Genomic DNA, 23434 nt, shown 5'->3' with positions numbered 1-23434 from the left:
ATTTTGTGAGTCTTGTGGAAAGGAGGGAGATATCACAAAATCCCCCCCCCCCCTCTGAGCGACATCCGTACTATGAACTCCACTTATAAAGGATGTTCCGTTTTAAACCGCAAGACTTCTTTTTTCGCAACCGTTAGTCCTAGATGGATACTCCCAATTGAAAAAATGTACATTATTAGATTTAGAGTTAAAATATAAAAAGTTTTAAGCAAAAGCAAAAATGAGTCAAATAATACGAAATTTAGTTTCTGATACGGGCCCTAGGTCCCCTGACTTATATTTAGGGAAATAATCTCCATTAATAAATTATACCAACACAAACAAAATGACATTTTTGCTCCCGAAACGTAAGATATATTCGAGTTCAAAGTTTAAGGGACCATACAGAAGATGAGATTGGAGCTTTTCGTTCTTTCAGAAGAATGACAGGTTGTCGAAGAAGTGAAACAAAGTATTTCCTTTTTTCAAATTCTATTCAAAAATAAATGCAAATCTTTTGGTATGATACGCAAAACCACACTACAAAGGCCTTGAACAATTTGAAAACCACACTCTATGCACACATATCTATATATATAAAAATCTCGTGTCACGATTTTTGTTCGGGGTAAACTCCGAAACTACTGAACCGATTTTTATCAAATTTCATACGTATCTGTAATTTGGTCCAACTTAAAAGATAGGATGGTTTTTATAATTTTTAATTGCAAATAAAATGTTTATTACACATTAATAGTGTGTATTGATTTTTTTGTTCTATAAATTCTTAATAGATGGGGCTGTAAGTTATTTAATCGATACAACTCTCACATCGTTTGACTTATTGCTAAAAAGACTATACTGAAAAAACCTCGAAAAGTTACTTATTATTTCCGTAGAACGTTTCGGTGGTTTTTACGTTTTTATTCACCTTCTGAGAAAATCAACTATCTTTGTCAAAACGTTTCCTGAAATGCTACAAAGGGCAGAAATGCACATTTCTCACCGTCGTGAAAAATATTTTTGTCCCACCAGTAGAAAAATTAACTAAACGTATTTAATAAGTGTATCTGCTGGACAACGCTCCGTCTAGCTTGACTGCTTCCTTTGAGAGCGAAAAAACGTCTGGATCACAGAGCGTTGGAAGAACTGCAGACGACTTGCATTCGAGCAAATTGCTTGAGAGTTAAGACTTATTTCTGGCAATGCTTATGTGCATTAATGATTTGCGCGCTTTCTCGGAGAAGCAGGAAGGTGCCAAGCTATGATATTAAATCTACGCTAGACTTCTCTGAAGGTGCCGGTCACATAACCGGCTTTAACCGAGAAGACTACTGAATTCTTCAAAATGATTCCAGGATATTTTCTGGAAGGTTACTGCATTTAAGCGGAAAACATTTCTTTTCTTTGTGTTTTCTCCCCAAGACATTTTTAATATCATTTTTTCTTGCAAAGATACGGTTGCAACAGAAAAGTGCAGTGACAATAGCATTGTCAGGCAGTGTTGCTAGAGATTTTTTAGATGGTAGACGAAGAGCAGGTTCAGCTTTAATGTTGCCTATTAGATATTCATAACAAACGAAACGCAATGTGTAACATTAAAGAAAAAACGCGGAATGACTGTAGTGTTGTGAAAGAGTGCCATCATAATTTGGGATAAGCGTACTAAGCCTCATGAGCAAAAGCGTTCATTCGAAAAACATCATAGGAGTATGCAAGATTTGAAAGGCAACGATACACTTTAAGCTGGCATTGTCTGAATACTGTCTTGAGACTTCCGGCGGACATTACCAGTTATTCCGATTAAATCAACACATGTTTAAAACAATCGTTTTTATAGCGTAATGTCGAGATAATGTGAGTGACCATGAACATGCAAGTACAAATGCAAAAGTAACAAGCTAGAAGAATTCTTTGTGCATGATTGCAAGTTGATTTGCCAAGCTGTTACTTTTAAACTTACCTAGGTTATCTCTGAAGGTTTCAGTGAAATGACTGTTTTGAATTGGAGAAAACCAAGACATTGGGACCAAAACTCCATCCAAAACGAAACTGCGCGTCCAAAACAAAGACAACATTTTTTTTTGTATTTGTTTTCGGGAAAATTTCCCGAACAGACAGGATTATTTGCGGACCGTTAGTTGTCTAATGTTTAATACATATCACGATTCATGTCGTAAATTGTAATTATTCGTAGCAGACACTCATTGGGATTTGATATTTTCTGATGCAGGTTTGAAATAACGAGAAACAGTATTCGTCAACTGTTTAAAATAATTTTGACGACATACTATCCAACACAAGCATCATTTATGTGGAAAACTATATAAATTTTATGCTTGAAGATGTACTCCTTAGAGCTAAACAAACACACTGATGTCCAAATCTAGATTTTACGCCTGAGATATATAACGAAGCTTTAGTGTTGATTGAAGTTTTATGCATTTCAATTTCAAATTTGTTGTTTAGCCATTATGGTGTGCTATCACCTGATTGATTAGCCATCGACTTAGTTAATACTGATTCGCAACGAGAAAAACAGTGCACAGACAATGACGCTGTCTCAGCTACAATTATTGCGAATAATGAGCCATTACTGACAGCTGAAAAAAAAATCGTAATCAGATTATTTTGACCGTTGATGCTGAACAAGGCTAAACAGTTTTCGATAAAAACAAAGCCATAAGCATTCCAACTGATTTTTTAAATTGTCTGTATATTGCAGGGACGCCACTACTCGATTTCCGGTTAAAATTGGTTTACAAATTATTCTTTTTCGCACTTTGAAACCACTTAAATTGTGCAACGGTACACGTTTATCCATCAAAAGTCAACAATTGTGACGGGAAAATTTAAAGGAGAAATTTTTGTGTTTCCACGTAATACATTAATAGCGTCATAGTTCTCAAACACATTTGGAAGACTTCAATTTCCGATTCCTTAGGTTTTTGCAAATACCATAAATCAATCTAAAGACCAAACATGTGGTTTGGACTTGAAACATACATGTTTCTCTCATAGGCAACTATTTATCGCCTACTCACAAGTGGGAAACTTATCATACCTATTCGTGCTAGCGAAAGACAGGTTAAGATACAATATTGTGCACAAGTTAGTGCTTGGATAATTTTCAGTTTTCAAATAATAGAAACAATTTTCAAAGTCCATGTTATCTACCTCATTTATAAAATTTAATGTTTATATGTTTTTAATTTAGTGTATTTTGTAAAGAAGTTATTGATTACAAACAATAGATAAAGCTGAGATGTATAAAATGTAGTGTACATTCTAAAGGTGTATGGTGGTTTAGGTTTAATTTCTACATTCCAATATTTTACAATCAGCTTCGATATTTAATATCACTTTCAAGTTATTATTTTTTTGGCCGAGGTCATATTTGCAAAATTTACTGAGCTTGAGTATAGTGCATTACCATAGAAAATTTAGTTACTTCTTACTAAATTTAATAAGTACTTACTTCAGCCTAACACGCTCATTATCAATCTCATATGTTTAAGAATTGGCTACACTATTTTAAGCTTTATTAAAACATAATTATTGGATTCTATCAAAATAATGAGCAAAATATTATTTTGATTCTTTGCCACAGCAACGCGTGGCTGGGTCAGCTAGTAATGTTATAACTTTCTTAACAGCTATATTCTCCCCAAAAGGTGTTATTGACGGCGGGTGTAAAGTGGTGCAATTACAAAACGCTGCGTTTCGTATCTCGTTAAATGTTGATCGCACTAACGTCAAATTTCTTGTGTTGGTGTTATTTTTCAATGGAGAATATTTTCCTAAATATAAGTTAGGGGATCTAGGGCCCGTGTAAATGTTAAATATTGTATTTTTTGAATCATTTTTATTTTTCCTTAAAACTTTTAATAGTTAAACTCTGCATCTCATAATGTACATATTTGCAATTGGAAGTATCCATCTAGGACTAACGGTTGCGAAAATAGAGGTCTTGCAGTTTGGAACACCCTATATATACAGGTTTAGGACAAATTACTAGGAACAGACAGTTAAAACTGAGTCTTTTTTCGACCGCGCAATAAACGTCCGAAACGTGTTGCAACAGTTTGCCCCCAAGTGGTGGTGGTAGAGAAGGTATCAACCAAGCATTTGGTGGTATAAGAGTTGCATGCAAAAATTCTGTATTTAGTAAAGCGTGATTATGTCGGACTTCTCCAACGTGAAAAAAGGCATGGTAACTGGAGCGGGTCTCGCTGGAACGTCATTGTCGAGAACAGTCAGTCTTGTGGATTTTTCAAGGACCACTGTATCAAGGGTTATGACAGCCTTTACAAATCTGGGCAAGGTGTCTTCTGCGAAGCTCAGCAGAGAGCAAAAGTTGCAGTTGAAGGAACGTGATAGACGAATGTTGAAGAAGATTGTCCCCCCAAAACGCAAGACTACACTGCAACTGATAACGTCTGAAATGAATACAAGCCTTCAGAGCCTCGTATCAGTGAAAATTACTCAACAGGAGTTGTATGCTGCCCACATTTATGGAATAGTAGCTGTTCAAAATCCTTCAGTTTCGACGCAAAATGATATGAAGAAACTACAGTGTTACATAGACCACCTAAATTGGACAGAATTGCAATGGGAACAATCCATTATGGTCTAACGAGTCATCATTTAGTCTTTCAGACCACCGGACGTGTGTTCGTCCGGAGAATACCAGCAGAAGCATATCATATTGACAGCTTGGTTCCTACCTTGAAGCATGGAGGGGGTTCTGTGATGGTGTGAGAAGCAATATCTTCTTATAGATATGGGTCTCTTGTTGCCGTAGGCGAGAATCAGTGGTGAACATTATCGAATTATTCTCGCCGATCATCTTCACTTTAATTTTCACTTTCTTTCCCGGAAAACGTCTGGTGTTCCAAGATCAGAACGCCCCTATTCACAAACCCATCTGTGTTCAAACATGGTTAGGTGAGCATGACGATGAAGTGGGACAACTGACGTTCCTAGTCCCCTCCCTGATTTAAACATTATTTAGCCCTTGAGTGGTATTTTAGAGAACGAAGTCCGAGCATGGTTTCCTCCTCCACGCACTCTAGATGAACTGGAGGCGGTCTTACACGAGGAATGGGTGCGAATTCCAATGAACTATATTCGAGTCCTTTATTTGTCAGTCCCACGTCAAATACAAGCTGCCATTCAGGCAAAAGGAGGTCCAATCTCTTATTAATAAGAGATTTTCATGTTTTTACAGGTGTTCCTATTATTTTGTCCTATACTTGTATATACCAACTGGAGGCTCTGTTTTCTAGGACATTTATTTTCATATCCTTGTGTTAAATATTTCAGTCATCGAGTTAGTTTCATATATGTTTATACTTTTCATTATTGTTAAACATAAAAAAATGCTTGAGGTAAAAAAGAAAAATCCATTACTGTGATCCTCGTTGGTTTGCCAACTTGCAACAGAAAAAAAATCTTAGAATTTCATAGAGTAAAAAGTTAATGTTTTTCGCGAGCGAAGGAAGGAAAAATTTCACGACATTTTGTAAAAATAAATAGGGTGTGTCTCAAAATTCTTCACAGAAAGAGAAACTGCTTCTCTTCTGGAAACTACATTGGTTTCAAAGTAAATTTCAGAAAATTATATTCCTTGCACGGAATTAGTCCCTTTTGCTGAAACCGTAACATTTAAACATCGAAATAGTTTCGTTTTATTACTTCCTTTTAAACAATAAAGAGAGTATTGCAATCGCAAAAAAATATCCTCCACATTTCGGCCTAAGTTTCCATTTTTCTCGCTTCCAAATAACCGTTAAGTGTGTTTTTTCGACCGGTCTGTAACTGCATATATAACTCAGAATGAACTGACGACCGATTTATCCATTTCTGCGATCTCTAAGTTAGTTATCACGAGTTTCTCGTGACATCTATTTGCGTAAGTTTCGTATGTATGTATGTATGTACGTACACATGACTCTTTAACGGTATTCCGTAGAAGGCTGAATTCTGGTATGTAGACTCTGTGTGGGATATACCCTGGTGGACAATTGCTAAGGACGGATTGCAGTGGGCTATGCGGCGTATAAAAATGTAAGTGTAATTCGATGCCAAGTGAAATAAACTAATTTCAGAATACTAGAACATTGCGATGACGATAATTTATTGTGCTCTGATATCCAGAAAGCGTTGAAAAGTGTTCAAAGGACAAAACGGTCATTTTGGGCTGAATACGTAAAAGTGAATAAATGTAATTACCGCTCCCAAGCGTTCCAGCGTAAGACGTCAGTATGGGACATGGCTACGATGGAGAGCGATGCAAGCTTCTACACGTCATGTGATTCTTTACACAACATTATCCAGCAGCTTGTGGGGTAATTTATCCCATTTTTCTGTCAGTTACGGATAAGTGTGTCCATGCTTATTGGAGGACGTCTGCGACCAGCAAAACTTCTCCTCAAAGCATCCCAACCGTTTACAATATGAGTCAGATCCATAGAACGTGCTGCCATCCGATGGGTTGAATATTTTGAGCGAGCTATATGCACTCCTGGACGGCGATTGTTAAAGACATGTTACGTTGCCATCCATGAAAACGAACTTATCGCCCACAGCAGCACAGAACACGTGAACATGAGGCAGTAGAACAACATTAATGTATCACAGCCGTCATAGTCTTGTTTGGAAGCACACAAGCGACGTACGGTCATTGATCATAATCCTACCAATACCATGACATAAAATGTAGTATGATAGTCCTTATTTTTTATGTTTGCCGGCTTGCATGCTATACCAGTCTCATACCAGGTTAGCTGTCGTCCACAATTAGACGACAGACTGAACCTGCTTTCCATCTGAGAATAGTACACAAGCCCATTCGACTTCTCCCCAAACGCGATGCTGAAGATATCATTACAGACGAACTTGTAGACAATGGAATGTACAAAACAAACTAACGGGCGTATAGTCCTTCCGCATTCAAACGTCTGGCTACACTGTTTCGCTATATTTTCTTGCTAAGTAGTAGCTGGAAACTGCTTTGCTACCTCAGTAGCTGTGTTGCGCTGGTTCCTATAGGTTGCTCTTTCTCTCTAGCACTAAGTACCAATCTTCTGTTGACGTCGTATTGCATACACGACCTTCCTCGTGACATTTGCTACACATTCCATTTGTTTGAAATGATTTCCAAACTCTAGAAACAATCCTATGGCTGATGTCTAACTCCCTGGCAACATCTAAATTTTTCTACCCTTCTTCGATGTTGCCAACCACACGGCCACCCATAAAATCATCTAATGAATGTCGGGAAGACATACCGAAAAAGGCAAGTTCAACAATTGATTCTTTCCAGTCAAACTTTGCTTTTGAACAACAATGGTCATCATGTGCCCAACTGTGTCCCGAACTTATGCTAATTTCCATATTTCCTTGCTTTCCCTTTTATGGTTGATAACGTTGTTGTTGCCATCCGTGCTTAGCAATTGTCCACCAGTGTAGTTGTGCATCTCTCCTTTCAGTTGCATTCAAATGTTTTAAAATGGGTCTTTTGTAGGTTTTTGGGGACATATCGGTGTTAACGGCAATGCAAAATTATGTAATTATAATTTGGCGACAACAATTATGTAATTAAATTTGTAAGCAATCCATTGAATCATGTTAAAAATATTGACGCGAAATAACTTAAAATAACTTTAAACAGATTTTGTCCTTCCGATCTGAAACCACAAAGGCCCTAAAATGACCATCAGAAAAGTTATAAGCATTTTTAAGTTCGGGAAAATCAAATTTTAATTGGAAACTTATTGTCTGCCACGAGCTCAGTTTTAATTAGAGGGAATAAAATCGTTGCAAAGAAAAATCTGTTGTCATTTTTTTTTTCTTTGACTGAGAACAAATAAAATTCTTGCTTTTGATTTGAGTCTTTTCCTGCAATGGAAAAAACTAAAAATTTTCCATTTTGTTTATTCTTTCACCATTTATCTTTTTTGTTTAAACTGCCTGCAGAATATAATCAAGGAGTTTAATTGTATTGATAGAGGGTTGCGTTTAATTTAATAGTGGGTTTTAGATTTGCAGTGAACGTTATCTAAGAATGGTTGTTGCTAATGTAGAATTCGACAAACTTACGACTTTATTCGAAGGGGAACTTTTAGAAAAGGGACTTTTGTCAAAATGGATCTTTTTTATGCTTTTCTTCTAAGTTCGATGGGGTTTAAAATAAATTATGATGTGATTTGGAACATTTTGTTCATTCTGGAAAAGGTGTTTAGAGTAATTTTACCTATCGAGATGGAAATTTTTAGAGATGACGTTTTTTGAAAACTATAACCCTTATTCTGTCTGAGATTTTGGGGACTAATGTTGAAATTTTAATGGAGATTTTTAGGGACTGTGGTCATTATTCTGCCGCGAAAGTTATTTTTTTATTAGTATTTCAACCTAATTGTTGAACACACATCACTTTTGTTTTCGAGGTAGACCGTGCAATGCAGCTGGTATATAATATTTCTCATAGGTGATTTTTTGTGAGAACGCCATAACTTCGCAAATACACCATCAAACTTCATATATAAGGCATCATTTTCAAGATTTTTCTTACCGTTTTTGACAAAAAACAATAACACAACTCGTATAGTGATAGTTTTTTGAAAAAATCAGTTTATGCCGTTTTTTTCTCTTAAATTAATACTAATTGCTTTAATGTTTGCGTTGTCAGTGTGCCATGCAAGAAATGCGAACATCATGGTTTCAATCCCACTATGGGATTTGTCGTTTTTGGATGAAAATTTTCCTCGGATTGCTCGTGATCCAAATTTCCGAGAATAAACTACCTAAACTTACTGCTATATTTTGAAGATAAGTAGTAGTGTTTCATTAAAATCAGAAATTAAAACGTTTATTTTAACATCATAATTGCAGTATCATGATTAACATTTCTTAAGGGTGGTGTTTTTGTGTGTGAATTTTCAATACCTTCCTTTAGTTCGAAAAAACTACAAAAAGAATGAAATATTTCACTTTATTTTTTATCGCCGTCGGTAGGAATTCACATTGGGTCTGTTTTTCGATAAAAATACCGTAAAAAAACGTTTTTTTTTAAATCAATCTGTTTTCCGATCGGTATGTATATATACGTAGGTCATTCAGAAAGTTAGTTGCACTTCTTCGTTAATCTGTTTCGTCTAAGACAATTTTGATGAAATTGTATGACAATACTTTACACATGTACTTTTATCGTATGACGGCTTCCTCAAGACAAGTTCAGTTTTTTTGATTATCAGTCGCAAACATGTCTCAACAGCTGCAAGTAGCGTTCAAGTTGGCAATACGTGCGGTGATTCAATTTTGTAAGCAAGAAGGTGCAACTGCACTGAAATTTATGTGCAGTAGCATAAAGGGTATGGCGAAAATGCAATTTCACGTTAAGCTATTATGAAACGGTGCAACATGTTTGAGAATGGACGTACAGATATTGACGACGCTGAGTGCGAGGGAAGACAAAGTTTAGGTGGGAAGTGTGGAATCACCTTCCCAAGCCAACCTAATCTTTCACCTCCTGAACTGGATGTTTTTGGTCCCACAAAACAAGAACTTTCAAAGCGATGATGCCATTCGAATGACGAAGTGGAAGCTGCAACTCAACAACAGTTTTCGGTCATTAGACGCATTTGTTTGCAGAAGGCATCGAAAAACTTGTACCATGCCTTGACAAGTGCTTAAATAACGAAGGTGGTTACGTTAAAAATTAGATATTGGATGGAACTTCCAAATAACAATAAAATTATTGTAAAATTTCAATTTTTTTGAGCAGTGCAACTAACTTTCTGGCTTACCCTTGCGCATATATATATATACAGAGTCTGTATAAAAAGTAATGAGACTGAGCTGTGTTCTAAGAATTTATTGCAGATATTAATACTTACACCTAAAATTCTTCAAAACAAGATCTTTGGCCTAGCACACATTTATCCCAGTGAGTCTTCTAAGCTTCGAAGGCTGCCTTGTAGTCTGCTTCCAGAATGTCCTTTAAAAATTTTGTACCAGAGCCTTTACGGCCTCCAGAGCTCAATGGTGATGCCCTTTTAGTGATGTTTTCATCTTCGGGAATAGAAAAAAGTCGGCTGGAGATAAATGGTGGCTGTAGGCGGGCTAGGGCAGCGTAGAGATAGCATTATTGACCAGGAAGTCTTGGAGAATGAATCAAGTGTTTCCAGCATTTCTCAAGTTTTCAGCGATGGTGCTGTGAACTGTCATTTCATTAAGTCCAACTTCATTTGCAATTGTTCTCACACTTAACCGGTGGTGTTGCATGCACACGTTCCACATTTAAGTGCGTTCCGCTGGTTGATCGACACCCTGTTCCAGATTCATCCTCGACGCTCTCCCGGCCATTTTTGGAACTCTTGCGCCACCAAAACACATGCACCTTCAACAGACAATTATCTCCAAACACTTGCATACACATTTCTGAAGCCTCTGAGGCCGATTTACCAAATTCCACACAAAACATAATTGCATAACGCTGCTCAAATGTTATCTGCATTTTGGAGCTGGAACCGACGTTTGCAACAGAGGTCCACTATAACGACGATGCTGTCCGAACAAAAATTCCCAGGCGACTGCGGACCGGAGTGAGTCCCACCAGTAACCCAAACCACCGACCTAATCAGTTTCTGCACACTTGAGAGGTACAGTCGCATCAGTAAAAAATGAGTCTCGTTACTTTTTATACAGACCCTGTATATATATATATATATATATATATATATATATATATATATATATATATATATATATATATATATATATATAATATAGCTGTGATGTCTCTTTTCAGCAAGGCTGGACGCCGTGAAGACGTACATGCGCATGCGCCGCGTACCAGAGCACCTGACAGAAAAAGTGATCCGGTGGTTTGACTATCTTTGGCTGACGCAGAAGTGTTCGGACGAGGAGCGCTCGGTGGGTTGTTTGCCCGACAAGCTTAAAGCCGAGATCGCCATCCATGTGCACTTGGACACGCTGAAGCGCGTAGAGATCTTCCAGAACACGGAGGCCGGTTTCTTGTGTGAATTGGTGCTCAGGCTCAGACCCGTCCTCTTCAGCCCTGGTGACTTTATCTGCAGGAAAGGTCAGTTGAAAGTTCCGTTTATCCTTAAGAGTGTAATGTAAAATAATATGGACACTATGACGGGCTATTCAATCAAATAAAATCAAGAATGAATAAGGTAAACTTACAGCCCTAGATAGTAGCTTTAGTAGCGACTTGTCTGCCATCTCGGGGCTATATGCCCGCTTTCTTTCTATATATGCTATATAATGAAGTTCTGTCTACCCGTGGGTTGCATGGAGCTGGCAAACGTCCAGTTAAGACGAGTGTATCTGAATGGGGCGGGAGGAAGTAAAATTTTTGTAAGTGTGTTCCGCTTTCTCTGACACAATGAGACTCTGCTTAATTCAGAGGCTAACATACATCTGCAAAAGCTGACATCCCCGAAAATGAATGAAAGCGTCCATTTCCGCCTATAAAACGGATGTTTATAACGGGGCATATCAGTGACGTTTTCACAACGTCAAGAAGTGATCGTTTACAAATTAATTGATGCAGGGCCGTTGAAGCAGATATAACTTTTCCATATACTAACAACATTTTTGTTGTTTTCAGATTCAACCTTAGTTTAAATATATCTTGTTAATGGTTAAAATTAACTCGAGCCTAGTTTAAAAAAAAAAAAGAAAGCATTTGACATGGTTGACATTTAAAATGTTTGATAAGGCATTAAACATGCGGGCAATTTTCGTTTTTACTCAGAAAAGATAAAAATAAAGTACAAGAATCTGCAATATATATATATACACTGAAGTGACAAAATTCATGGAATAGCAATATGCAAATATACAGATGGCAGTAGCATCGCGTAGAACAGGTATAAATGCGCAGTGCTTTCGCAGAGCTTTCATTTGTGTTCAAGTTGTTCATGTGAAGAGATTTTGAAGTGATTATGACCGCACGACGGGAATTAACAGATTTTGAACGCGGAATGTTAGCTGGAGCTAGACGCATGGGTCATGCCATTTCGGATATCGTTAGGGAATTCAACATTCCCAGTGTGTCAAGAGTGTGCCGAGAGAATCGAATTTCAGGCATAACATCCCACCATGGACAGCGCAGTGGTCGACCTCGTGCACTTAACGACCGAGACCGGCGACGTCTGCGTAGAGTTGTGAATGCTAACAGACAAGCAACACTGCGTCAAATAACCGCAGAAATCAATGCGGGACGTACGAGGGACGTGTCCGGTAGGACTGTGCGGCGAAATTTGTCTTCCTTGGGCTATGCCAGCAGAAGACCGACTCGAGTGCCTTTACTGACAGCACGACATCGCTTTCAGCGACATTCGTGGTCACGTGAGCATATCGGTTGGTCCCTAGATGAATGGAAAACCGTGGCCTGGTCCGATGAGTCACGATTTCAGTTGCTAAGAGCTGATGGTAGGGTTCGAGTGTGGCGCAGACCCCACGAAGCCATGGACCCAAATTGTCAACAAGGCACTGTTCAAGCTGGTGGTGGCAGCATAATGGTGTGGGCTGTTTTTGCATGGCATGGACTTGGTCCTCTGGTGCGACTGAACCAAACAGTGACTGGAAATGCTTATGTTCAGCTACTTGGAGATCATTTGCAGCCATTCATGGACTTCATGTACCCCAACAACGATGGGATTTTTATGGATGACAATGCACCATGTCACCGGTCCACAACTGTTCGCGATTGGTTTGAAGAACATTCTACAGTTCCAGCGAATGATCTGGCCACCTAGATCGCCCGACATGAATCCCATCGAGCATTTATGGGACATCATCGAGAGGTCTGTTCGTGCCCAAAATCCTGCACCATCAACACTTTCTCAATTATGGACGTCTATAGAGACAGCAGGGCTCAATATTCCTGCAGAAGACTTCCAACAACTTGTTGAGTCTATGCCACGTCGAGTTGCTGCACTTCGCCGGGCGAAAGGAGGACCTACACGATATTAAGACGTATCCCATGACTTTTGTCACTTCAGTGTATATATATATATTTTTTTTTTGGTGTTTGCATTGCATTACCACTTTTAATGATTCAGTTTTGGTTCTGGGAAAATGTTCGGTCGAAAATTGAAAGCAACAGCTTCAAACTGGTATTTTTTACTTAAAATGTAAGAGTATAAGATTCTGTTTGCAAAAACGCTATTAAGCAACTTTTAAAAGAAATTATGCGGGTAAAAGTGTTAAAGTGTTTTTAAGCGTAATACTTTTGAGTTTGGAGAAGAAAAACTAACTTTTCTTTGCATATCAAAGATTGGTAAATTTTGCAAATCAAAACTGGTTAAGACGTAGCTACGAGTGAGTGTTAGTGTATGTTCATTTCCACGATGAATGTGCGAAAACGTGTTGCAAATTTGTTGTCTCGTTTTGATGAGAAAATATTTCAAACGTTTTTTTATTTCAACCCAAGAGGAAAAAACCTCACTTCAGCTTTGTCAGAAAAGTTTTTCATGCATTAAAGTGACATAAAAGTTTCTCAGGGGAATTTCATTAAAGTTGCTTCAGTTAAAAAAAGTCATATTTTTGAGAAAAAATTAAATCATTTTACGACTCCCATCATCTTCAGGAAGCGCTTTCATATGATCATTAAGAACTGGAATTTACATTTTTAGATTTTTCTCGGTGTAAATGCGTCGCATTTTTCGGTTTATCTTCACGAAAACCGCTCTCGACCGTTTTTGCGCAAAGACATTTGTAGGTGTCTTTGTTTATGGACGATGATGAGGTGAGGGTGGACTCGTAATTAAGAATGGCGCCGGAGCATTATGGAATGCATTATTCATGAAGGACGCATTCTCTTTAGTGTGGATGGAAGGTTTATTACGTCCTCTGAATATATTTACGTGCTTCTTTTTCACATTGCCTCTGATGACTCATTTATGTATCCTGAAAGGTAGAAATCACGCTCGGGAAAGTAAAAACAAAGTGTATTCTTTCTGAAGAGAAGATAAGTTTAGAGTTTTACTGGTAAAAACCTTTAATTAGCACTCAACTAATATCGAAAATGCCAAATTTTACCAAAAATCGTATTTGTTTTTCATTTGCTGTTTGACTTTTCAGTTTTTTCCCTCACAGATCATAGAACAGAAAGAGTACATTCCTCAACTCGCACAGAATAGAAAAATACTTTTCTAATGAAAACGCAGGTAAATAAGAATCATAAAGACGGGTAGTAACATAAAAAGGTTTTTAGTTTCAATGCAGGTGATAATGTTAAAGACTTTTTATCAAGACCTTTTATCAGCGTCAAACTAATTCAGCAAAACGCTTTCTGCAAGTTTTGCATTTGCAGTTCGATTTCAAAAAAATAAAAATATATCCAACTATTGGATATTTAAGTGAGGATTTATGCAAGGTTCAACAGTACTCACATCACTTTACGTCAACATTCGTTAAAAACTCAAATTTACATTACACCATTATAAAAATAAATAAATAAATCAAACTTGGGAAATATCCTCATCACCAAGAATGGAAATATAATTGAATCGGAATAGATTTAAAAGGTCTATGATTAGTCTTTGACAGTCGGTTGCGGGGGGTGGTGTTACTAGTCGGGGTAGTCGAAGTGTGAATGTTGTCTCATCTTGCATGTTCTCGGATTAGCTACCTTAAATGTGTTTCTTTTTTTTTCTTTGCCAATAAATATTAAACCGCACATTTACCTAAATGAACTCAACTAAATGGAAAAAACAATTACATATTGTAGTTGGTAAAAATGGATCGTGAGATCCTTGCTTCAAAATTTAAAGTGTCAGTCTCTTCAATTTTGATCCCTTCTCAATGGATGGTTTGAGAAAAAATCTTGCTCACGAATTCTCAGGTTGCTCATTTTAATGCTAGTTCTGGAGGGTTATAGGGTTAAAAAAGCAATCCTGAAGTCATTTTCAGAACTTTCTTTAAGTAGGAGAACTTGAGGTGCAGGGTGAAATTAATTCGTGCACAAAGACGCGTTAGTAATGAGAGGTAATAAATAGAACTATGCTAACAATATTACGAAATTATGATTGCCTTCTTAGTTCTTTTTCTTCAACTGTAGGGTGTGTGGTATCATTTATTACTCTTGCGTTACAACTTATAACGCCGTTTTAATAAAGGGTATTTACATTAAAACCATTGTTAGAATATGCTTAAAGTACGTTTAATTGTCTTTAATTTCATGTATACTTTTGTTCACCATTTTCGTCGAGGATCTAGGTCTTCCTAACCTCTACCATTTCCCTAGGGCAGACTAAAGTACTGTCCTTTTCTCATTAACCGGCTAAGAACTGCCGGCTAGTTCTGGAATTCCTGACTGCTCTGAGATTATAACTGGCAACAGGTTCGTTCATTTAATATTTTACCTGGAGTTCTAATACCTACTGCAGAAGTTAAGGAAAACAATAAAACAGCGATTTGAGAGTTGGTGAAGTTGTCTTACGGAAGCAAAAAAAAAAAAAAAAAAAGAGCTGTTGAAACTATTCGATAACGGTATTAAAACTAAACTTGGACCCTCCTCCCCGCCCTTCCTCTGAAAAAAAGGCTTAAAAAGTCGAAGGTGGTGAAAACCCAAGAGAAAAGCAGAGTAAGTATGAGAATTTATCTAAGTTAACTTATACCTCGTGTAATTTTTGCTGCAAACTACAGTCCCTCAAAAAGGTACCCAAACCATAAGACGAATCGAAAATGATAAAATACACATTTCATGGCTGACATTAGTTCCTAAAAAATTCGTTTCAAAAATTTTATATTTTGAAATAGATTTCAATACCAGGGTAACATTTCAAACTCTGAGTGCTTCAAAGGTGGACCACATGCTGCAGTTTTGAAGCTTTGTGATAAAAAAATATCATAAAGAAAATTAAACTTGTATTACTAAATGTAAAAACAATAAGTAAGATAATTCAGCTAAACAGAAAAATTACGAAAAACTACTTCTTTATAACGAGCAGTTTTTTCAGTGCATAATTTCCTCTATAAATTACCTAGAACGAATTTTGCCTAGTACTGGCACTGCAACTTTAAACAAACAATAAGTACTGAATTATTAGTGTAGCAAAGACAAGTTTCCTTTCTTTGCGTCTGCTGGTAAGGAAAATACGTTCATATTAGTGTAGACAAGAAGTGACGGCTTTCGTTTTTTGCATTTAAACTCATATCAGTAAAAACCACAACATAACTAGTTTTCTTGTTGTTAAAGGGAATTATCCTTATTATTGTTATTGTTATTATTATCTTACATCTTTAAACGAGCAGTTCTTGTGGGTATGTATATATTTCTTATCTCGGAAACGGCTCTAACGATTTCGGTGAAATTTTGGATTTAATTGTAGTTTAGCATTCTAAGTTCATCTACATCAGCGTTTTTTTCTGTAAAAACTCGATTTTTTTACAAAAAACAGTTTTTTAATATAAAGTCTAATTAAGTTAAGCCTTGAAGTAAACTGTGAATTGACGCATCAGGCAGACGATTTGCAACCATAACAATGAAAATATGTCTCTTCTTGCTTTAAAATTTATACTTGCTCAGGGTTGCCAGGCTTGGCTGATATTAGCCACTTTGGCTCATTTCAATCACACTTGACTAAAAACAAATTCAAAAGCACTATGTAAGTAGTCGATGTAGGGCTTTTTTTTAAGCAAAACTATTGCTTGACCGTCTTATTTTATTTACCTATATCCTTTTTTACACATCAAATAGTTTTATATGTTTTTTTTTTAATCACGCATCTAAATTTTATTTCGAAAAAACATATGTCTAAAGAATTGATATTTTGATAAGACAGTTGTTGTCATTTGTTGGAATGGTTTGTGGATCATCAGTTTTGATGGATATCATGCTCTGTGTAGCATTTTCTGGCGTAAAGTGACCAACTATACTAGAAGTACTTATTCAAAAAGAACATCTCGATTGGGATAAAATCGTAAAACGCATCATAGTATGAAAGGAAGTATTTGGTTAAAAACCAATTTCACCATAGCAAAACTGGGTCCAAGGTCAAAATATTTTAATTACCGATAAGAAAATTGTATAGCGGAAACAAATGTAACAGATAGTTTAAAACAAAATGTTGATTTAATTACATTCAAAATCTTCTTTGTTTGATACTTAAGTGTTATAAGAAGGTCGAGTGCTTAATATTTTGTTAACGTAAAACTTTTCAAAAATATTTGGAAAAGTATTGAACCTTAAAAAAACACGAGTTGACAAAAAAATAATTCTTTTAAAGCCGAGCGAGGCTCGGTCGTCCAGGTACTATTATTATTAAAGGCCATATGACTTCTGTAAATATGTTTTCTTTACCGACAAAGGTTCAACACAGAGAAAGCAACCACGTTGCACAATTCCAACTTATATTCAAAGGGTATAATTTAGTCAGTAGAGAAAACATATTTACAGAACACATTTAGGCTTTAATAATAATAACAATAATAGTAATAATAACACATCGCGTTAAAACTATTAAGTTGTGGCCATCATGGAACTTTCTTCTGTATCTTTCTTATGAATTCTGATCCCTCCCCATGCTTGACTAGGAATCAATATTCCAAACAAAAACAAAATTAGACTCGCAAAAACTTGACGACCATCTTAATTCACTAATTGTTGCTGAAGCAAAGCAAAGAGGGAAAGTTGAAAGTTATTTTAAAAGCCTTGCTTAAAATAATTACAGATATTTTATTTGTTAAAAAACACAAGGTGATAAAAGTTAAAAAGTTTGAATCATTGAGATTTTCCGGTCATTTTCCAACGATTAGAATTACGCGAAAGACGCAGAAGACAGTCTATTACGTTTTATCTTTCTTATTGTTGAATTAAAAAAGCTATTTTAATGCGCACAAAAAAAAAGTAAATGAAAAAAAAATCAGCCCCTCTTGAAGCGATTGACACCAAAATTGAATCAACGCCTGTTTACATACGGATTATCTTTTATTCTAAATTTCATCCGGAACGAAGCATTACTTCTTGAGATATAGCACTCACAATGAAAAAGAAAGAACGTTCGATTGACCCACCCCCTTTTCAGCATTGACGTGAAAATAGAATCAGCTCTTGTACCCTCTAAGGGCTACTTGTCGATAAATTTTTGTTTGATAACGTTAATTATTTCTTGAGATATAGCAGTCACAGGGGACGACAAAAAACGTACTCGATAGCTCAGCCCCCATTTGAGCTATTGACATCAAAACAAAATCTGCACCTGTATCTGTTATCGGCAACATTTGGACCAAATTTTTGTGTGACACTCCATTGCTCCACCACCCTTAGAGGAATTCGCGCCAAAAGCTAATGCGCACAAGTGCACATAAATGCAAATATGTGTACAAAACACCAAGCCCACGCATACAGACACACGGACGGACGGGTAGACGGACGGCCGAAGAGAAATTTTCCGAAAATGGTCGAAAGAGATTCAGCTCAACTCAAAACGTTCGAACCCATCAAAACTCAAAAATCGAAAATTTGCAGGAAACCCATACTTCCTTCTATATATTAGACATAGAAAAAAGTAAAAATGCTTCTTGTCGATTTCTTTGTAAAATGACTTCATTGAATCCAAATCTGACCACCCCTCATCACGTCTATTTTTCTTTATTTTTTGAGTGAAACTTTTTATGCTAGGGCTCTAAAATTCTGATCCGCAACCTTTTTGTGTGATGGAAGTGACATAGTTGTTTTTAATTGTTGCCAGAGACAATGAATAGTAATATAAAATTTAAAATACTTCCGCTTTTGAAGTATTATCAAAAATAAACAAAACTAATATGAATTATAAAGTTAGTTTTGTTTATAAAGTTAGCAAACTAATTCCAAATTTGAGCGTAAGCAAACGTACATTTATCAAAGATTTTTTTTTATTTACGTCAAGTTTAAAGTTGAAAAGCAAAATCCAAAAGCGCTTAAGTTTAGCCTAGAAATTAGTTTGTTAAATTTTATTTACAATATTAACTTTTAAGTTACTATTATTTTTCATTGACAGAAATTAAAAAACTGATTTCGAGTCTCGATCGATAATCTATTTTCTTCATTTAAATACATAATTTTGTTATGAATATGTATAAGTCAGGAGCTAAAAGAATAAGAGCGTGACGTGAAAGAAAACATTCGAGTGCAAAATGAAAATTTTCAAATCTATCACGTGTTTAAGGCACACTTTTTTAAAAACTTTTTATAACACTTAATTATTTCTGTAAATGTGTTTTCTTTACCGACAAAGTTTCGATGCAGAGAAATCTACCTTCTTTTACGCTTTCTAATTACATTTACGCATATGATTTAGATTACAAATGAACTTAAGTATGTTTTTTAAGTAGCATCAATATGTTTTACTTTTGGGGATGCAACTCCCTGTTTTTCTTCCCTTCCGTCCATTGTTTTCCCCTATAAGATGTAGTTAAAATGTTCCTTTCTTTGCATCTGCTCTTAATTAAAACACTTTTATATAAGTGAAGACAAATAGTGACAGGTTGCATTTTTTTTGCACTGAAAATTTGTCGGTTAAAAAGAAAAGAAAAGAAAAGATAAGACAAGAAAAGAAAAACATATTTACAAAATTTATTTAGCTTTTAATAAAATAAATAATAATAATAACAATAATGAGAATAATTTAATTACAATAACAAGAAAAACAGCTTTGCTGTATACATCAGGAATTTTTCTTCTACATCTTTTCGTAATCAGTTCTGTAAATGTGTTTTTTGACTGACAGAGTTTAAATGCAATGAAAGCACCCTTTCACTAATTTTCTACTTTGATATAAAAGTGTTTTCCTCAGCAACAAATGCAAAGAAACTAACATTTTAACTACATCTTAAAGAAGAAAACAATAGAGGTGATAGGGAAGGAGGATATGCATCCCCAGAAGTATAACTATAAAAGAATACCTATGTTCATTTGTAATCTAAATTATATCTGAGAATATAATGTGGAATTGTGCAAAGAGGTTGCTTTTTCTGCGTTGTAACTTTGTCGGTAAAGAAAACATATTTACAGAAGTCATTTAGTCTTTAATAATAACCCTTAACAGAGGAGGTGCGATCTCACAGATCGCTCCTCTGATCGCCCCTATTTTGTTTTCAATCCGATTGAATGTTTTTTCCCAATAGATTTTTGTTTTGTGACCTTGAACCCTTGCTTATTAGTTGCTTTTGGCAAGTTCATCTGGTTTAAATTTCATTGCATTCTTTAGAACACACTTCCCCTTCATAGTTACAACTTTCGTCAGTAGTAGACATGGGTCTTAAGTAAGAACCGTGAATATAGGTTCATTTATCTTATCTATGTTATGCGGAAGGGATGCAAAATATTCTAGATGAGAGTTGAGATTTGTTTGAAATGTTCACAAACGCTACGTAGTGATGTACTAGGGACAATGCAGGCTGAATTATTCCTCGAAATACGAAACGAAATACTAATAGTTAAAGGGCTGTCAAAATTTTCCCGTAACGTGATATAATCAATTTTCAGGTACTAAATTGTTCTGTTTATATTTAAAAACTAAAATGAAATAATTTATAAATAATAGATTCATTTTTATTACGATTAGTTAGTTATTTACTGCAGCATATGGCTTTTTCGAAAAATCTTAAGTATCTAGCAAAGTTTCCCCGAAAAAAGTATATTTTAATTAAAAATTCAAAAATAATTTTTCCCGTGCGAATAAAAGTTCAAAGAACATCTAAGGGAAATTGCAGGAATGTATCTTAATTACACGATTTTTTAAAAAATTGTAAATAGAGGCGTCTCTGAGACCTCACGTCCTCTGTTACGTCCTATCTTTTCACCTCCTCTGTTACGGGATAATAATAATAATAATAATAATAATAATAATAATAACAATGCTTATAATTTTTCTAATAACAAGCAAAACAAGTTATGTTGTGGACATCAGGATATTTTCTTTGCTATCTTCTTGTACATTATCAAATCTGTAAGTGGTTCTTTTTTTACTGACAGATTTTAAATGCAAAAAGAAAAAAAAACATTACTACTTATCTACACTGATATTAAAGTGCCTTACCAGCAGATGCAAAGAATAGAACATTTTAACTAAATCTTGTAGAGGAGAACAATAGAGGGAGAGGGAAGGAGGGTGTACATCCCCAAAAATATAGCTATATAAGTTATTCATTTGTTATCTAAATTATACCTTTGAATATAAGTTGGAATTGTGCAACGAGGTTGCTTTTTCTGTGATGAAACTTTGTCGGTAAAGAAAACATATTTACAGATGTCATATGGCCTTTAATAATAATAATAATAACAATAACAATAATTAGGATAATTCCCTTTAATAACAAGAAAACTAGTATTGTTGTGGTTTTTACTGACAGATTTTAAATGCAAAGAAAGCTACCAGTCACTACTTAAGTACACTGCTAAAAAAGTGTTTTCCTTACCAGCAGATACGAAAAATAGAGCATTTTAACTATATCTTATAGGGGAAAACATTAGAGAGGGAGGGAAGAAGGGTGTGCATACCCCAAAAATATAGCTACATATATAAGTAAATGTTACATTTTTAAGAATACCTATATTCATTTGTTATCTAAATTATATCTGTGAATATAAGTTGGAGTTGTGCAAAGATATTGCTTTTTCTGCGTAGAAACTTTGTCGGTAGAGGAAACATATTTACAAAAGTCATTTAGCCTTTAATAATAATCATAATAATATTAATAAGAATAATAATAACAATAATAAGGATAATTCCCTTTAATAACAAGCAAAACTAGTTATGTTGTGGTTTTTACTGACAGATTTTAAATGCAAAGAAAGCAACCAATCGCTACTTAACTACACTGCTAAAAAAGTGTTTTCCTTACCAGCAGATACAAAAAATAGAGCATTTTAACTACATCTTATAGGGGAAAACATTAGAGAAAGAGGGAAAGAGGGTGTGCATACCAAAAATATAGCTACATATATAAATAAATGTTACATTTTAAGAATACCTATATTCATTTGTTATCTAAATTATATCTGTGAATATAAGTTGGAGTTGTGCAAAGATATTGCTTTTTCTGCGTTGAAACTTTGTCGGTAGAGGAAACATATTTACAAAAGTCATTTAGCCTTTAATAATAATCATAATAATAATAATATCAATAATAATAACAATAATAAGAACAATTCCCTTTAATAACAAGCAAAACTAGTTATTTGGTGGCCACCAGGAAATTTTCTTTGCTATCTTCTCGTGTATTATCAATTCTGTAAGTGGTTTTTTTTACTGACAGATTTTATATGCAAATAAAGCAACCTGTCACTACTTATCTACACTGCTATAAAAGTGCTTTCCTTACCAGCAGATGCAAAGAATGGAGCACTTTAACTACATTTTTTAGGGGAAAATAATAGAGGGGCGAGGGAAGGTGGATGTGCATCCCCCAAAATATAGCTATATAAGAAACTGTTACATTATAAGAATAATTATGTTCATTTGTAATCTAATTTATATCTGTGAATATAAGTTGGAATTGTACAAAGAGGTTGCTTTTTCTGCTTTGAATTTTTTTCGGTAAAGAAAACATATTTACAGGTGTCATTTAGCCTTTAATAATAACAACAACAACTATAATAATAATAATAATAATAATAAAATAATAGTACCAATAAGGAAAACTTCCTTTAATAACATGCAAAACTAGTTATGTTGTAGCCATCAGGAAATTTTCTTCATTATCTTTTCGTACAAGTGTCAATTCTGTGAATGTGCTTGTTTTACTGACAATTTAATGCAAGGAAAGCAACCCCCGTCACTACTTATCGACACTGTTATAAAAGTGATTTCCTAACCAGCAGATGTAAAGAAGGAGCATTTTAGTTACATCTTATACGGAAAGACAATGGAGGGGGAGGAAAGGAGGGTGTGCATGCCCATTAACATATCTATATACACAAATGTAAGATTATTAGAATGCCTGTGTTCAAATTTAATCTAAATTAGATCTGTAAATGTTATGTAATTCCACAAAGAGTTCGCTTTTTTCATGTTAAAAGTTTGTCGATTAAGAAAACACTTACAGAATTCATTTAGTGTCCTATATGCAAAGTCTAAATTAAGATTGTGTGATCAAGATACACAATGGAAGTAAAACTTTTATCTATCCTTTTTTTCTCAGTCTGAACTTCCACTTCATCCGCTCATTTTCTTTCATGCCACGCTCTTCTTTTTACGTCCTTGATTTTTCCGGACTATTCTAAAAAAATGTTAGCAGCTCTTGATGCCATGAAAGCTTTACAAATATACGTTTCAATTTTCTAAACAAAGTTTAAGTTTATATTTTCAGTTTGAATGTAATGGCATATATCTGTGTAATTTTCCAGGGTATTTTAAGAAGTTTTTAAATGTTTCTATGACTGGCAGATCTGAAAAACCTGTGTTCTTCCTTTTTGTACTCTTAGAAGTAA

The 23434-nt window shown here is 35.2% G+C and overlaps 1 protein-coding gene across 1 annotated transcript in view; it reads left to right on the top strand.

Moving 5' to 3' along the window:
- Positions 1-10788: 10788 nt before the first annotated feature.
- LOC129225225 (cyclic nucleotide-gated cation channel subunit A-like) overlaps positions 10789-23434 on the top strand; it is a gene marked incomplete at its 5' end in the record, with an annotated part of 66385 nt that continues 53739 nt past the window's right edge. The window contains one exon of the mRNA XM_054859836.1: positions 10789-11086. Coding sequence (XP_054715811.1) covers positions 10789-11086 — 298 coding nt within the window. The remainder of the gene's footprint in view (positions 11087-23434) is intronic.

This window comes from Uloborus diversus, chromosome 1 (genome assembly GCF_026930045.1).
Source record: "Uloborus diversus isolate 005 chromosome 1, Udiv.v.3.1, whole genome shotgun sequence".
Taxonomy (NCBI): Eukaryota; Metazoa; Arthropoda; class Arachnida; order Araneae; family Uloboridae; genus Uloborus; species Uloborus diversus.
Note: the sequence above shows the minus strand (reverse complement) of the source record. Positions and strands in the feature narration are given on the sequence as shown.